Consider the following 19,018-nt stretch of genomic DNA (forward strand, 5'->3'; position numbering starts at 1 on the left):
TTTTCTAGGGGGAAAAAGGCAAAATTCTCTGAGTCAGCTTCTTAAATGTGAACATTTTCTGGTTTCTTTGACAGTAAAATGAATATGTTTGGGTTGGAGACGTCATGTTGGGTTTTAGGGAATACTGATCGACATTTTTCAACATTTTATCGACTAATGAAAATGATCTTAATTTGTTTATTCTGTAGGAATAAAGTGAAGTCATGGTGGTTATTTAATGGAATTTATGCATGTATGAAAAGACTATATAAAAACAAAAAAAAAGATGTGTTCATTTACCACGTTTTGGGTATTATTTGTCATTTTCTTTTGTCATTTCTTTGCTACAGGCTCAACAGTTTTACTTTGAAGGGCTCTACCGGAAGTGCCTTCATCACATTGCCTCGCGCTTGTCGCTGCTGTCGGCTGTAGATAACTTGGTGCTGCTGTGTGCGCGCTCACACACTCAGAGCAAGTGATGGGAGACAAGCCCGCTCCCTGACGCGCGTGTCGCTCACCTGGAGAGATCTTCACTCGCTCTGTTTATTTTTTATTTTCACATTTTTGTTTCTGTCAAGAATTAAAAACATTAACCCTGCTTCTCGAGCAGAGCTGGAGTTGAAGCAGGAGGTTGGAGGTCGGAGGTGGAGGAGGATTTGGGGAGAATTACGCACCGGTGCTCCAGGATTCGCGTCATGGCTGAGGAGTGATGCGCCCGCTGCCAACATGCCTCTTCACCGGAGTATAACTTTTCCACGGCGGTCCTATGGAATATAGTCCGATCCTACACAGCCTACATGTTGTGCCATCATCATCCCACGTGAAAAACAAACTCTTCGTGTTCTGCATCATGCTGTCCCTCTGGGTCTACATGATCTACTGCTGCGTCGGCTACTGCTCCACGGTGCCCAACCTGGCGTACAGACACGAGAGCGACGCGGAGGTTGACAGCCGGGGCTCCTCTCTCGGTGCGTCCAGGGACCTCCTGAACAACGAGAACGATTTGGACAGCAGGGGAGAGGAGTGGGATGAAATCAGAGGCGAGGCGAAGGCGTTGGATGATAATGCCATGTCAGGTTTCCTCAATGAGTCGGAAAGTAAAAAGTTGCCCCAGGCGATCATCATCGGGGTGAAGAAGGGAGGGACCCGGGCGCTGCTGGAGTTCCTGCGGCTGCATCCGGACATCAGGGCGGTGGGAGCGGAGCCGCACTTCTTCGACCGCAACTACGACAAGGGGCTGGAGTGGTACAGGTACGACACCCATCTGATATCTCAGGGAGAGGGATGCTTCATTTTGTACACTTCTGATGCCTTGCTCAAAGGCATCTCATGTAGTTATGGAGGTAAAACTCTTGGCTGTGGTTGACCCAGAATAAAAACACAAAAAAATCTTCCTCTTCCTCTAAAAATTACAAAAACACCAACTCATGCAGCTTTTTCATCTGCCAACCGAGTCTAATGTTTCTATCTGCCTTGGCTCCTTTAACAGTCCGTCCTCACGTGTCCTTTAAACTAACATTACACCCCAGCTACATGATTATCATCTTGACAAGGTGCTTTTAGTCTCACAACACTGTCTGCAACAGCAAAGAGAACAGAAAGATGTGATTATCAGCTGTGAGATCAACTGATATGTTCACTACTTTCCTGGGAAGAGATTAGATAATAAGATCAGAGAAAGTGAGAAGATGAAGTAATGAAGTGTGAAATGCAATTAAAGTGAGTAGTTTTGTAACTGAAACAAGCGAGTGAAATGATCCTGCTGCTGCCGGATTTTTTAAAATATCGTACGTGCCGTGACTTTAATTTCATTTATGTCAGTTTATAAAATTCACAGTGAACTGTTACATATTGATATGCTGTTATCAAGAGAGAGGACACTGAAGCTGAGCCAATAAAACAGCTGATAAGCTGATGAGTGTGACCTGATTTGACATTTTTAAAGATCCAGTGTTCAGGATGTAGGCAGATATAAAGTATAACATCATCAGCAAATAAATGTAATATTCATAATTATGCATTTATTGGTGTAAAATCACCTGAAACTAACAAATCTTTGTGTTTCTGTGATCTCAGAATGAGCCTTTAATATCTACACAGTCTCACATCTTGTTTCTACGGTGGCCCAGGATGGACAAATCAAGCACAAGGGGTGTTCAGTTAGTTGCAAATCACAACCACATCACTAGATTTAACCACTAAATCCTTTTAACAACTGCAGGTGCAATCACATCTCTGCAGAAGTGTTGTAAAAAGTACCCAGTGGTCACACTTGAGTTAAAGTAAAAACATCACGCTGTAATAATAATATATAATAATAACAATAATAATAATAATAATAATTACTATACAGGCCTCGTACTTGAGTAAAAGTCTTTGATATTAAAAGTTATTTACTAGCGATATATTTCCTGCAGCACTGCAGTTAGCTTAATGTAGCATTAGCCTACTTACTGGCTCTCTTGCACTACTGGATCTTAGCTAATCAGTAAGCTAAGCTTTGATAGCTTGCAAGCTAATGTTACCTGTACAATACCGGTATTCTACGGGGTGTTGTTCCTCCGCGGTGGCCCACTTCCCACTAGCATATTGTCCTGTATTTACGGTGTCTGATAGTAAATTGTACTGTAGTATTAAAAGTAAATTATACATACATCACATATATGTATATACTGCCCAATCAGCCTATTGGATCCTGTATTCAGCATTATTCTGATTATTGAAATCAGTGTTTCTTTGTTTTTTAATCTGACTGCAGAAAAAAAACCTCAAATTTGTAGATTGTAGTTTTTTTCACATCGTAGATTTTCTAAGTCTCATTCCCAACTCGAGATGGGAATTTAGTTTAACTAGTCACTAAAGGTGTCAAATAAATGCAGCAGAGGAAAAAGTACAATATTTGCCTTGTGGAGTGGAAGTTTAAAGTAGCAGAAAATGGAAAAACTTGATAAAATACCTCACAGTTGTACCTGATGGTACAGGTCGTGGCAGTCAACGCTACATAGCAGCACTTACATAAAGCATTAAACCTTCTGTTTGCAGTGGCGTTGTTTGTCGTGTTCGTTTTGAAAGCACAATCGATTTTCTGCCTGTTTGCTCGACCTTCAGTCTGAGAGTTCCTGGAATTTTTCCCACATCTGGATCTACACCTTGGATCTAGATCTGCTGTGGCCTTCTGACAAGAAGGGGCCAACAGGTAGAGAAAAAAAAAGATAACGCAGAGCTTCTGTTTAAATTCGACCTGAATTCTGGACGCAGTTCAAAGAAACGTCTCATGGTTTATGGTTAGGAGTCAGCAAGTTACATCATGCTGTCTTCCTTGAGCAACCAGGAGCTGGATTCAAGATCATGAGGAGCATTGATTCAGCCGCAGCAATTTGTTTTGATCTCAGATCCAAAAAGACGTCAGTGTCAAAGGCGGAGATCAGGGATCTGAGGCTGCTCACACCTTCAACATTTTATTGTATCCTCTGCCTTGGCAACTGTTGTCCTTGTACGTTACATCTCAATATGAAAGCTCTTTACTGTTGACTCAGCTGCATTATTACACAACTTGCTCCTCTTAGTGGAAATTAACGACAAGCACGATTTATTCCTGGAAATGAGCGATCTTTTATGTATCCCCGAATGTTCCCCGGAAATGGTGTGGCATTGAACGCTTCAGATCAGAGCGACCACATTGTGAATAAGAGATAATAAGAGATGCTGCTGTTTCAAGTGTCCATTTGGCTGAGCGGAGGGATTAACAAGACGATGTCAAAAGGATCTAGACACTGTTTTTCAAAGCTGGCTCCATACAGCTACAATAGGTTAAGTGAAGCATTGTTCAAAGGACTTCTCGCTTAAGCTCCTTTAAGCATTTCCGGACAGGTTTAGGACATTTGTTTTGGATGATCGGCCTGTAAAGAATGATCTTTTGTCCATCTCTGCAGAACTGAGCAACTTGTGCTCGAAGATCTCTTTACTTCAAGTCTTCCTGCTGTTTTTTTACGATCCACAATTGATGCACAAGCAGGCGATGTATGAATAAAATGAAATGCTGATGCAAGTAACCGTCTCGAGGAAGCCGTTGTGTGTAATTGAGACGTGGCCGCTTCGTGTTCGCAGAGGAAACTGCATACCAAACAAGCAGCTAGTGAATGTGGGAACCTGTTTCATCTTGAGACGTGTATAATGAAGGCTCCTGCTTCCCACAGAGGTGATCGCGCTAATTAAAACAACTTGGCTTGAGTTGTCACAGTGAGAGCGCCGTGCTACAGATTGACCCCATACAGCAGAGCGCCGTGACACCGAGTCCACCCTTAATGATCATTTAGTGGAGCTCTGAGGACACCTTTTGCATGGCTTGGTGGCTGGAGCACATCTCTGTTGGATGTATGAGTTTTTACACACATGTGGACTTCATGAATGAGCGCTCACACACGTTTTTGAAGCCTGTTAAAGAGGGAATATGCAAGATAAGGCCAAAGACGTCTGTGTGTGTTGAAAAGGTATCTAGTTAGCATGCTAATGAGCTAGTCCCGGCCCATCCTGTGCATGCAGCAGCGGCTTGCCATAATAAACTCATCAAATTTCAAGAAAGGAAATATTTTTACGCCTCTTTATCTACCAAACAGAAAAAAAATCAACTATACACCCTCAAGTTTCTCTCTTTTACTGAGCTAAGAGGAGCTTAATTGCCTCAAAGTAAATTCTCACCAAAACCATCTGGGTTTTTCCTTCCAGTCACCTCTAGGTTGGTAAAAAATAAACCCTCAGTTCACAGAGTTAAGTGTGAAAATATTCTGGCTCTACTTGCCTCTGCCGCTTCATGCCTCTCTTGTCCTGCCTCTGCAATGTATTTTCATGGTTTATAGATTAATTATTTAGTCTATAAAAAGCCAAAACATGCGAAAAATGCTCATCATAATTTAAATCACAAGGTGCTCAGAGTGACATCTGTTGTCCAACTAACAGTCCAAAACACAAAGACTCTTCACTCGAATCATAAATGATGAAGAACAGCAGCAAATTCCTACATTTGAGAAGCCGAACCAGGCAAATGTTAGCTATTTTTACTTGTCAGATGACTTAAACAATTAATTGATCAACAGCATTTAGCCATTAATTTTCTTTTGATCGCCTAATGATTGCAGCTCTTATCAGAAGTGAGTCTTGAAGATGAGCCGGGAGCAGACGGAGGTGTTTGTTGATTTGTTTTCCCATATGTTTCACTTCAGCGCTCCCAGACTAATGGCGTGCAGTAGCCTGGGGAGGGGAGCGGTCCGCTGGGTGGGCTTATCAGCTCCTGTGGTGGCATTGAGTTGTGCCGCACTATTTATCCGCTGTGATTGGTGTGTCCATCCTGCTTGGAGGTCCGCTGTGTCCATCCTGCCGGAGCCCCTCATAGAGGAGAGGCCCCCCTGGCTCAGCGGGACACCGACCACAATACAGCGAAAGAGGCGCAGGCAGACGATTGTGCGCCTCCTTCCTTTAATAAAACTTCCTCCCGTACGTCTTATCTTGGCAGGTTAACAACTCATCGACTGAATGCACGCTCAAATCAAGGTCTTCTAGGTTCTATACAGTAGATGTGAATAATTGCTGTAATTGTGTTTTCCTCCTGAGGTTCCATATATAGAACAATGAGCGGCCTTCTTACTAACTCACTGAGGGTGTCAGAGAAGACGGCGTAATCCTCCTCAGAGCCCCAGGGAGGCTTACTGCAGGCCAGTGGCAGATAGAGGGCAGTAAATTTAAAGTGAGTCTTTAGAAAAGCGCAACAGTATTATGGAGCTCAATGAAAGGGGATGCTCGAGGACCCCCGGGGTCTGCATTAACCCTGACAATAAAAGAGCAGACAATTAGTGTGAAACATGTTTTCTCTGCCTTCACTTTGTATGCAAATGTGCTCAGAAGGGTGAAAGTGCCCTTTGACGAAGCCCAGCAGGAGTTCATCGGAAAGAGCATTCACTGGAACCTGCCCAAGACTCGCTACACTTAAAGCTTTTTTGGGGGGGCTGAAAGTTGACTTTCAGAGATCTCAGCATGGAAAAGTTCCCAAGAGTAGGTTCGTTTGAGTCCGCTGGTGGCTTTTTTGCTTACTCGACAGTTTTCAGCTCTTTGCAAGGACACAGGGGGATTTGGTGTAAGTGAGAAAACTCTGGATATAGGTATCCCCCGGATTAAACTAATGTGTCAGCACACTGACGGGAAAAAGAAGGGGAAGAGAGCGTTCGATAATGAGATGCTTCAAAGAAACAATTCACGCTGTTGTTTCAAACATTCCTGAGATATTTCAACCTGCAGAAAGTCAAGCAGCCTCTCTCTCCTTCCCGATTTGACTAAAGTGATGCCGTCCTTCCTAGAACGAGTCCACTAGGTTGTCAATACTGATAATGTGCACCTCCCCTCCCCAGTCTGGTAGATGGAAGATTTAATTTGCTGCAACAACCCCCCGGGCTTCTGCTTGAGGCAATTTGTCAAACCACAGCACTTATTACAGCACTTTGGAAACGCTGAAACAAAACAAGCTCACTCCATTATATCCCCTCGAGTTGTTGACTTCCTCATCGCACTCTTTTGTTGTATCTTCAGAGAAAATGTGCTGTTTCCTGCTTCTGTCTCTCTCTCTTCAACTTTAGAGAGCTGCAATCTGCCTCGGCCATCTTTGTTTTGCTTCTTTGAAGTCTCGTTTTCTTTTTGCTGATCCTCTCAGACCAGCATGCTGCTGCAGGGGAAGTATCTAATTGTACCAACTGCGATATATAAGTTGGAAACAGCCACACATACATGCAGAGAATTGGCTTTTTCTATCACATTTAAAAGTCTTAACTTTATAATTATAAACCACATAAGCTGTAGTCGCCTCCTCTCTCGTCTCTCTCGGCTGTATCTGTTTCTTTCACTTTCTCTCTGAATGCAGCTTCTGTCTCTTTGTTCGTTCTGAATTCCTCCACCACTTTATTTCTATGAGAAACTTGACAGCGGCTCACTTGGCCTTGTTCGATCAATTCAGGTTGTTTTAGCTGCCGGCTGGTGTCTTTGCTTTTTCACTCGAGTCTCTTTGTCACACATTCAGAGTTTCCTGTGGCTCTTGGTTAATACTGCTGCTAGTATTGATTTGCGCTCCTTTAACACTGTTGGACAGATGCAGCAGAACAACAGACATATACTTTTTCTTTTTTTCCCACAATTCAAGTCGTCCTCCGACAGTTCGGTCCGAGTTTCAGGCGCGTGCAGCTATGAAACATGGGGTACAGAACCACATGTGCTGGCAGGGATTTTCATTTCCATCACAACAGGACTACCTGCTTGAAGGTGCGTCTTTAACTAATGACAGGCTTGTGTAGCGGTAAAAGGAGCGACTGTAAATGCTTCTTCTCCCAGCGGTACCATCGAAGAACAGTTGCCAACAAATATCCACCAACACGTTTCATTTCCTATAAATTCTTCACAATAAAAGTCTCCTGTTATTTAGTTAGTTTTCAGCAGCAGTAACTTAGCACGACTTGTGAAAACAGCTCAGAGTGAAGATGATGAAACAGCAGAAATACAGCAGATATCTGAGAGCACGAACAAGGACACTGGAGACACAAAATTACTGCAGAGACTTTTAAAAAACGCATTTCTCTCATGTTTAGCAACACTTGCTCGTTTGATGGAGAGAAGGGGGTCGTCATGGGTGGCCTGTTTGGAGGCGGGGCGGGCGCACTTTGGCGCTAGAGAGGGTCAAACCCGGGCCAACTTGGCACAGTAAAACTGGTAATGGAAATGCATATTGACGTGGCCAAAAGCTCCAGTGGATAACCCCAGTAAAGTCGCACTAGTAGCCAGCAGACTGAGCTCCTGTAAGCAGACTCTGAGGTGTAAAGTCAGTGGAGATCAGGTCACTGGTGCAGCACCTCCCTGATGGTTCCCGACCAAGGTAACATACAGTATTCTGGTTCATATACAAAACCTACATTTATGTTTGTAGTTTCTTTAATTTAAGCTTGAAAGTCGGCGTCACACCTGTTGATGAGTCCCTCTGAGCTGGCATCTAAAAAAACAGGATGAGACAAAATCAATCTGTAACAGAAACAGAAAACTATTGGCTCTTAGTATACGTACTAACACGTTACTGATAACTGTTCGATCACTTGCACAAAGTGTATAAAACCCTCCCGTGTGATCGGCTCAGCGTTGTCGGTTTACGTTTCTTCCCAGCAGCACCGCCCTGTTACAAAGTGCTCGCTGACTCTATAAACAACTGACTGTCAGGTCTGTTATGTGTTAATGTAAGGCTGACAGTTGTGTGAGAGAAACCAGAATGGCTCATGCACTGTTCCTCCTCCTCCTCCTCCTCCTCCTCCTCAAACTGGGCCTGTCTCCATCAGACAGCCAGGTGGCCTTGAGTTCTGCATACTGACAGTAATAATGGAGGATGGGAGAAAGGCATTCTCTGCACTATCATTGTTGTCCAGGAATGCTGTTGAGATAATGGAGGTCCTGAGTGTAAACGGCGGTGACGACGACTTTCACACGCATGATAAGATGGCTGAACAGCACCTTCCCTGAAGATGCGTTCCTCTTTGATACCTGTCTGGAACTCATCTCACGGTATATCAGTCTGATTATTATAAGTGGCCACATACCAGCACCTCTCATCCTGTCTGTGAGAAGCGGAACGACTCCCACAGTAGCTCGACCTCTCTCGGTTTTAAGATTAGAACCCATCATGACATTAGATAATGCTGAGGGTTTTTTTTTCTGGAGCGGTCGCTTGTCACCACGGTCTGAGAGGCTGAAATATACATAGACGCCAATTAGCGTCAGTCAAGCCGAGTCCCACAAGAAACAGTGAGTCATGTCGGAGTTTCCAGCGCTGAACTTGTTTCCCTAACTCGGTGAAGTCATGACTGAGGGTTATCATCCACGCAGCGACGTTATAAATTCCTACCTTTGAACCGCCCTCCTGATAGCAGTGAATGTAAACAAGGCACCAGCTTTCAAACGCCGTCTCGCCAGCAGGCAGTTTAATGGACACACCTGACTGCCCAGCAGACACAACACAACACACACCGCCACCTGGATTAATATCTGTCTGTCTGTGGGTCGCAGTACGGGTGGTGTATCTTCTGCTACTGCTGCAGGAAAACACACAGCATTTACATTAGAAAGTGACTGAAAGGAAAAGTTCACCCAAAAATGAAAACGTAGACTGGAGCTTCACAGTAAAACTGTGTTGTAGCTTTCTCCTAAACAACTGAAGTAAGCCTGGGACTTCGTATAGCTTGTCGTAACCAGGCGTAATCCAAGTCTTCGAAAAATCCCAAGATCTCAGATTGTTTTGAAAAAGACATTATTAAACATTATTAAAGCACTTCAGACGCTAATGTGTTTAGTTGAGAAGCTACAGCGAAGATTTCAGGCTAAAACAGGGTGTAAATAACTAAACAAAGAAAGAAAGCATCATAAAATTGCTCTACACTACTTGTCTGAAGTAATCCAAGTCTCTGGGAGCCCCAAAATAGTTTAAAAAAAACTTTATTTACACTCCTTTTTAAGCCAAAATCTTCAGTAACTAAGCTAAAAGCATTAGCGCGCAAGGATATAAATAACATCTTTTTAAATCATTTCGGGATCGCAGGGCTCCAGAGACTTGGATCACGCAGGATGAGCTGTGTGGAGCCATTTTCAGTTTTTACCTTCGCCAAGGAGGTTATGATTCATCTGTTGGTTGGTTTGTTGGTTTGTCAGCAGGATTACACAGAAAGTACTGAACAGATTCCCACGAAACTCGCATGGTGGATGGATCTCGGCCCAGAATAGACCCCAGTAACTTTTGGTGTGGATCCGTATACATTTTTTTTAATATGTAAGATAGGGTGTTCACATTTTCATTAATTTCTCAGGTAATAATTCAGGGATCTTGATGAAAAGAAGCAGGCATACAGTATTGAGGTGGCTGGTACCTATGAGTGAGTATGAGACATTTTATTGTGGATTAAGGGGACAGGTGGGACTTGGTGGAGGTTTGCGCTCTAGTTTTAAAACAACTGTCCTCATCTACTTCAGTTGTTTAGGAGAACGCCACAACGTTGTTTTGTTGTGAAGCTCCAGAAATGTTTTGTGGACTATGAAACTTCACCTGACTTTCCATAGGCATGGGGGGGAACGGATAATGACCGCATTTTCATTCTTGGGTGAACTGTTTCTTTAATATCTGTCTGTAGGTCGCTGTCCGGCTGCTACAGGATGCACACACAGCGTTTAAAGTCGCCGGTGACTTAAAATTTGGACTTAGGCTTCTGGGTCAGTGGGGGTCATCCTCCACCGTCTCCATCCTCCACCTGATTCCATCTAATCCTCCCTTTACTCCTTCCTCTCTCGCTTTATCTCCTTCCTCTCTGCCTCCCACCGTTATCTCCTCAGCCCTGCTGTTCTCCTGCCAGTTTAACAGGACAGGTTAGAGGGCAGAGGATGTTTGTGTGCATGCAGAAGCATCAATATAGATTTATTTCTAGTGCGGCAATTATAGGTAGAAAATTCCCCCAAAGCTCAGACTCTTTGCTTTACGACTTTGAGAATACATTTAGAGCCCACTTAGACGCTGCAGTTTGAGAGTGAAGCAGCGTTTTCGAGCTTTATGAAGTCAAACATGCAAAATTCATGAAGGGGCAAAAGTCAGCGCGCTGCGACTCAACTCAAGAGACAGGACTTTTTTTTTTTTTCCAATTCTCTTGCAGCTCGCTGATGACGCCTTTGCGCGGCTGATTGATAGATGAGGATGCACAGAAACCTATTGGTTCCAGGCGACATTGTTTATTAAGCAGAACAAATTGTGAAAGCTTGCTACATCTGCCCCCCTAAGGCGACTCTCTCGCTCGTCAGAGACGCTCTCCCCTTGCTCTGTCTCGGCTAAGATGAATAATGCATGTGTTTCTCACACAGATTGTTTTGCTCGGGGACTAAGTGGAAAGTTTGATTGGTAGTAAGTTTTCGTGTCCCTCGAGGAACCGCGAAAAAGGCCTACAGCGCTGTGTATCCAATAGATGCTGCAGATAATTGCAGGGGGGTTCTTATAGAGCTGTTTGAGTCTCTTGCACCTATTACCTTGATTAGGTTTGTGGTTTTTCTACCACATTGAACGGTGGCTGAGGCTCTGAGGCAGGGAAAAGTGGAATAAATGTGCGAGACCTCGTGGCTTCCATAGAAAGGAAGGAAAGAGCAGGTGACACAGGTGATGAAACTGCATAAGGAAGACAGCCCTGTGTGTGTTTGTATGGCAGTAATGAGGTGTGGTTGATGCCTACTTTTCCCATCACAACAGCTTTTTTCCCCCCACAGTCCTAAATCTTCCAGAGCGTCCTCGGCTCGTTTCCACCACATCAATTTGTAAGATGAAAGCTGCTGGGTTTGGAGAGGAATATTGAAGCTCCTTGTGCGTGTACCAACAGATGGTTGGAAATTATTGTGATCACTTTAATGACGCGGCTCCTCCGCTTCCCCGTTGTTCCATTTTAGATCAACCGCTCACAATCAAAACATGACAATATTACCGAACACTGTAATAATTCAAGAGTGACGAACTTAAACCAGCATGGGGTACGCTGGAGGCTTGTGACATCACATCTGGGCTTATCCTCACATACAGCAGAAAGTCACTGCTCCTGCACTCAAGACATTTGTTGCACCAGTATGTGATATTCATACATATCAGGGACTGCAGGGACCAAACAGTGTGTTCTGCTGTAGTTAATAAATTAATCTCCTCAATGCTTCTGTGTGGGGCAACAAAAACACCATATGAAGTCATGTTGTGTTCACAAGCATCCGAAGCACCTCCATAATTAATACTGGAAGCAAGCAGCTACACGTTTGATTCAAAGTGTTCACAGCTAGTGAAAAGTTTATAATTGTATTTAACTGGGATTAAACTGTCGATGAGTTTATATACAACAAACATCAGATCGATCAAGTGCAATTATAAAACGTCTGCAATCAGAGCTTACTTGTTTTTTGGGGGGCCGATGTCGATACTAATATCAGGGAGTAAAACTCCCCACGTTTATATAAAGGCTGATGTATAAGGTTGAAGTGTTTGTCCGGTGAGAGAAAATTACGCCACAGGGTGGTTTTGATTGAAGTTAGCTAACGCCATGGTAACAGAGAGCTGACTTTGCAAACAATCTGCTGCTGCGTCTCTGTTACGAGAGCTTCTGTCTGGTAAAGCTCGGGGAAGACATGAGCAGAACCAGCTTCTGGATCGCAAGGGTGACGGATGACAAGTCCCGCCCGATCTAATATACGTACTTTTACTGAAGTACTGAACTTCAGAACAACTTTGACTGACTTGTTCTTTACTTTGTGCATTTTCTGCTTCTTTATACTCAACTACATTTAAGAGAGAAATGTTGTTGAACATTTTCATATGAAATGCAGTGTTGTGATGCAACACAACCTCAAACTGCACCCATTAAATGTTTCACAGAGCTGAGTGAACGCTCCTCTGACACTCTCTCACAAACTGTAACTTTGTGTTGCACTAGCGGTACAGGAGTTTGTGTTATCGTGTCCATCGCTTGTATTTCTTCATGGATTAAATGCTCATCGTCGTGGCCACGTATCTCTCCTCCTCTCCCTGCAGAGACGAGCCAGCCAACGAGGCAGTCAACCAGCCTCTAATGCTCTGGCGTGTTTGGCTTAGTCCTAATCCCCCTTGGCTCACTTTAGCCATTATCCAGTCGGGGCTGCAGTTAACAGGCTATATTATGATCAACCGGAGCCGTCCAGGGTCAGGGAGAATATGCAGTTATGGGAACAGACAGCTCCAGAGCTTTGCATTTTTCTCCCCAGGAATGGACGCCTTCTCCAAACCCCTCACATCTGACTCAAAATTACTGACAACTATGAGGAGGAAGGTGCAGCCGTGGCATGACATTAAGAAGCATAATACCGCCTATTCACAGCTAAACCGCCCTTTGTGTAATGTAATGAAGGTGTGGAATATTTCAATGTGAGGATTGCGGGCTTTTTAAAGAGGATTGAGGTCTTTAGGTAGATTAAATGCAGCAGCAGGATGATGAACGTCTTCCTTCAGGGTTTGGGTTCAGAACATGCCACGAACTGTGTATTGTGTACACATACAATCAGGGATGATTGAAAGGACTCTCGCTCTACCTACCACTTCCTGTCACTTTGGGTACACTCACAGACTCTCCTAATGTTGCTGGTGATGTCTACAATTGTCTCCTTGATGATGATTGACTTGCTCCTGCCTGACAGGGCTTTAAACCTGCCACAGAGCTCCTGTGTCAGTGGAAACCTCGTCTTCCTGTATGGGGAGCTTTTGAAAGTTGTTAGCTGGCATTATGAAGATGAATAGGGTTGTTTTTGTGCCTGCAGCGCACATGTAAATCTGTGTTTTTGTGTCGTTTGCAGGGAATTGATGCCAAAGTCATCAGAGGGCCAGCTGACCATGGAGAAGACCCCCAGCTACTACGTCACCAAGGAGGTCCCTGCTCGAATCTACACCATGTCTAAAGACACAAAGCTCATCGTAGTTGTCCGGGATCCCGTCACGCGGGCCATCTCCGACTACACCCAGACTCGCTCCAAGAAGCCGGACATCCCGTCCTTCGAGAGCCTGACCTTTAAGAACATGTCGGCGGGTCTGATCGACACCACGTGGAGCGCCGTTCAGATCGGCATGTACGCCAAGCACCTGGAGCGCTGGCTCCAGCACTTCCCCATGGAGCAGCTGCTGTTTGTTAGCGGCGAGCGCTTGATAAGCGACCCCGCGGGTGAGATGGCTCGCGTCCAGGACTTTCTCGGACTCAGGCGGGTGGTCACGGAGAAGCACTTCCACTTTAACCCCGCAAAGGGCTTCCCCTGCCTTAAGAGACCCGAGGGGAACAGCAAGCCGCACTGCCTGGGCAAAACCAAAGGCAGGACCCATCCCAATATTGACCCAGAGGTGGTGCAGAGGCTAAGGGACTTCTATAAACCCTTTAATAGCAAGTTTTACCAGATGACTGGTCATGACTTTGGCTGGGACTGACAGATGTGACAGCTGGTCCCTCATCTGTGTTTTTTATTTGCTCACTCTAGAGATATTGTTGTACAGTATTTGGTGGTGTGTAAAAAGTTCAGAAGTCTATTTTATGATAATTTATTGTTATGATATTAACTCACTAAGCTGCCTAACCAGTTTTCTTCATGCTCTGCCACACACAGGTTTAATTCTCATGAACATTTTTCTACAAGCACAATGTTTTTACGGGTATTCTGAGCAGGGTCGGTGTCCTTTTTTTGTTTTTCTTTCCCCTTGGCTTCGAGTGGATATCTCCTCCTTCGACTTTTTTTTTTTCCAAATGCTGCTCTCACTTCACCTTAAACTGAATGAGATCCAACTTTACAAACAACTGCTAATATCCCCTTAACATTTGCCTGACCCTCAGAGGTCTGTGGACCCACTTAGTCAGGTCGATACGGGCCTCAGCTGATCCAGTGCCACTTGCCAGGTGGATCAATACAGTAATAGCTCCTCATCATGTCAATTAGACCTGAGTGATGGCACTGCCTTGATCTCTGGAGCAGCGTAATAAAACATGGATCCATTAATGGTCGTAAGTTTATGGTTGACCCTTGAGCCAACTTCAAGTTAATATAATAATACAAATTTCCACTGCAATATTTTGACTTAACCACTATTTATACCGTTTCTACAAAGGAATGTTGATTTGGATCCAATAGAGGGTCCTGTCACGATACTTCGGGATGTTTTTATCCGAAAAACTTGCTGCGTAGGCTTCATAACGCCTGATCAGTTAATGCTCTTTTTCAAAAAGAAAATTATTCATATGGCTTAATCGCATTCATCGATCTGTCCTGAAATGGCTCCCATTGATCATCCTGTACAGCTTCACCACAGGTGACACGAGGTGTGTTAATGATGCCCTTATCCATGATGATGACAGAAAATAAGCTTCCTCTAAATCTTTATCTAGTTTATTTTCCGTCGCAGCTGAAGAGAATTCAAATAAACAATCCTCGGACCAAAATATCTTAATTTAAATTTCATGCATGGTTGAGTTTTAGTCAACCGTTATAAAAGAAACACTCGTCAGCATTTTAACAGACGTCGTTCCATAATGATGTACTGCGACCCCGCTGTCGAGGCACTACTATGCTGTATGCTTTACAAAGTGAAAATGAAGCAGGTTAGACAGGTGAGAAGTGGATTAAAAGGTGCAGTCGTGTCGATTTTATGAAGTAAGAAATAAAAATGTTTTACCAAAATCATAAACAGTTTCCCATCTTTTGCTTCAGCCATATTTACTGCACTGTATTAGAAACACACTGACTGGTTTATGTTGTTTTACGTTGTGCTTTTTATCCCTCTTGATTGTTTTGGTGTTATGTTTTTTCCATGACCTGTTTACTCAAGATAATCCACAGACCTTGTTGTTAACAGTGTCGGGTCTGATTATATATAAAGGAAACGTGCATCTCCACGTGGACGAGTCGAGCTAACAAAGCTAACTAAGATAGCCGAGGAGGACGCCATTACTGTTTACATCCCACGCTGCCTTGATCGCCTCTCGTCCATGTAGATGCTCACTTCCTTCTGCGCGTTGATACGGTTGTTTCAGTATTGTAGAAAGAAAATAGTTCCTACGTGAACGTCTGCCGATTATCTTGAGTAACTGTGTCATGATTTCTGGAACGATATTTCCAAAACTCAGCAACTCACACCAAAACAATCTAGATGGATAAACAGCACGACAGGTAAGATGTGTATTATGTATGAGGATTTTTGCATGAACTGTCCCTTTAAATGAACTCGTATGACTCTTTAATGCACCACATTACCTGAACAGATTTCTGGAACCCCGCAGGCAAAGGTGCACTGCTGCGTCTAATTCACCATCTTGCACTTAACTGTGCTAACGGGCTAATTAGCACAGCACTGTTAACTACCTTTAGCTGTCTCAGCCCCTCCTGCTGCCACCACGATGAGGGTTTTGTTGCCATGACCCCCACAAACACATAACACAGTGTCAGGTTTCTCATCTGCAGAGACGTTATTGTGAAAAACACTGGAATTCCTTCGTGTCCCTGGGTGACACTTAACACTCCTCGATATGAAGTGAGGTCAGGTTTCAAGCTGCTGTTTGAATGTGTCGACATGATGTACTACTTCCTGTTTGTGGAGCTGACTGTGCTGCTGATGGCACCATATTCAGTCACGTAATTACACGATGCATACATTTGTTTTGATTCCAGAGACAGTTAATATCTTCTGTCAATATGTTTTGTCATGCAGCTCTGCTTTACTAGGCCTCGAGCTCGACCTGTCCCATCCATCATGCAGCACAGCAAACCGCAGAGCCAAAGGTCACGGCCAGATACGAATCGCCCAGTTCTATTAACGACCTTTATTTAACTCCCCGACAAAAACACCCTCATTTACCTGGGGCTGCCAGGGGTGTATGAAGCCGGTCTCCCTGGTGGCAGGCTCGCTGTCTGATCGCTCAGGAAGCAGCTCCCTTTGCAATTACAGGGATAGAGGAGGGGTGCTGTAATTGCTAGGCTCCCAACTGGGGAATAGCTGTTAGCACACATCCCTCCAGGCTGTTGTAAGGGAGGCTGCTGTTGTTTGAAGGTTGGGAAGACAAGGAAAATAGACACCTGGCAGCTCTGAGCATCAAGCGACTTCACACATCCACTTGGCAGCTTCCACCGGGGGAATAGAATCAGAGCGGCTCAATAAAAGTGAAACAAAATAAAACACCGTACGACAGCAGAGTGTTTGGTTTAGAGAACGAACGTACGGAAGTTTGGGCGCTCGGCAGCAGGATGAACTGTAGCCTCATTATGATGTCAAAGAAAAAGTCTGTGTTTTCTGCCAAGATGTCAGTCATGCAGGAAGTGAGGTGAACATGTTTGGTCTTTCTGCAGAAGTGATTGCAGGTAATTCATCCACTCGATTGTGTGCTGAGTCACTCCTGAATCAGTGATTAAGGACTTTACTCCTGAAGCCACGCTGTGATGTTATTGATTAAGCCTTTATGTGAAATTAGTTGCAACAACTATGAGGCCTGATTTTACCATCTTTCTCCCGTCTCAGCAACTCACAAAATGTTGTGATTTATTAAGGAAGTCTGGGGGTTTCTCTGCGGGCGACACGAAGCAGCAAATATTTATTACTGTTTACTTTCAATAAAATGATGTCTTATTTCATAGATTTAGTTAAAATGGTAAAATCAGTTAAAACAGTGTGTTCAAACAGCTAAAAGGTGGAAGCTGAGACTTTAGACTTGGCAGCTATAGACAGGATGGTTCTTCGATGCCGCAACAAACTGACACATTTAACAAAGACAAAAACAACTTAATGTCTTGAATTCAATGCTGAATTTACAAGAGGGCACAAATTAAATTGAATTTGTCATACATAGCATTTCAACGTCTCCTAACTCCCAAAATTGAGCGATTTTTTAAGGGAGCCTGGTGACAAAGAAGTATAATATTTGTTACTGTTTACTGTAGTTGGAAAATTTGACGTAAACTATCAATCAAATATCGTCCTCTATCATAAATCCTGCGTTCAAACTACTGCTAAATGTTAGGAGGTGAGACACACTGTGGACGTGGAAGCAGCAGACAGGCTGGTATGGTGGTGTCGGGTCAAACTGACACTTCTTACAAGGGAAGAAAACAACTTAATTGATTGCATTTAATGCCGAATTTACAGGAAGGCGTGGATGATTAAGAATTTGTCATGTTTAGTATTTCACAATGTTCGTAAGGTTTCTCCAAACTCAACAACAAACAAAATTGAGAGATTTTTTAAGGGAGTCTGGGGAGTTTCTTTGAATTGGACATGATTACTCTTATACATAAAGTCTTACAGTGCTGTATTTGACTATAATAGAGGGATGAGGATTAATACTGATTAATAGCTGAATTTGTTGAGTCCTGCAGAATATGACATCACTCAGGTGAATTACCTCCTGCACCTGTGGGGATTAAATGAGCTTTTTTCTTCATATTTGGATAGCTGACCTTTTCAGTCTCTTGTGAACTGAATGAGCTGTTATACAAGGTCACGCAGCACCGAACAGGATGAGAAGTCTGACTTGAAGAATGGGTTTGTATTTTTAGCTTCGAGTTTGTTCTGAAAATTGTGAGGAGCTCATTTTTTTATTATCTGCACATCGTGACGGTTGAGAAAAGGTTATAAAGAGCAGCAAGTGTTCAACGCTGTTGATTCGGTTGAGTCACCGACAGGAAGTGCTGTTTCCGTCGCAGCTGAAGCTTCTTTAAATGGAAGTATTCATCTTTAAGTACCGTGACAGCCTGATCTCGAGGACAGAACTAACACCTACAGAAAACCAGACAGAAAAGACCTCGAGGATCAGCATTGTTAGCTAAACTTTCAGAGGTTAATAAAACAATTGCCTTCCTCTCTGTCCCTTAATCTCTCTGCATTGTTTAAACCCCTAATCCTAATCCGATAGGAAGGGCAAGCATTAATCCGAGACAGTAGACTTGCGGTTGACATGTATGTGCTGACATGGCTAATCCAGATCTAATCCCTCTCCCAAAAGGGGCTTCTTAGCGTCGTGTGGGACCGACCTAACTTACATAACTCGGGTTTGAATTCATATTGAGGCAGATGTTACCGTAAATTACTCATTACCACACAACACGGCCACACCTCGGGCTTGTCGGGTCAAATCTAAGTGCTGCATTCAGCGCTGTCAGATTGTAACGTGCTGTGAACATACATCAGCTCTTCATTGGCAGTGAGTCTGAGCTGTGAATGCTCTGTTGCATGTGAAAACAACTTGTCACAACACAGAGCGCAACTGAACATCTCTCAACATGTTGTCCCTCGAAATAATCAGGCAGATTTCTCCGGCATCTGTTCTGATGCAACAGAGCTATTCACGTCCAAATGTTGTTGTTGTGTGCGACTGAACAAAATGTTTCATTTTCTCTTGCGGGGTATCAACTGCTCCAGGGCTCAGGACAAATCAGTGCAAAACAGTGTTTTCATAATGTGTGTAAA

At 43.7% G+C, this 19,018-nt stretch overlaps 1 protein-coding gene across 1 annotated transcript; it reads left to right on the plus strand.

The window, feature by feature from the left end:
- The first annotated feature begins 444 nt into the window (after positions 1 to 444).
- Positions 445 to 15,250, plus strand: hs3st3b1a (heparan sulfate (glucosamine) 3-O-sulfotransferase 3B1a). The gene is made up of 2 exons (XM_073493787.1): positions 445 to 1,230; positions 13,384 to 15,250. Exons 1-2 carry the CDS (start codon positions 746 to 748, stop codon positions 14,000 to 14,002), a joined length of 1,104 nt encoding a protein of 367 aa, XP_073349888.1. The 5' UTR covers positions 445 to 745; the 3' UTR covers positions 14,003 to 15,250.
- The last annotated feature ends 3,768 nt before the right edge of the window (positions 15,251 to 19,018 follow it).

This window comes from Pagrus major, chromosome 23 (genome assembly GCF_040436345.1).
Source record: "Pagrus major chromosome 23, Pma_NU_1.0".
Lineage (NCBI taxonomy): Eukaryota > Metazoa > Chordata > Actinopteri > Spariformes > Sparidae > Pagrus > Pagrus major.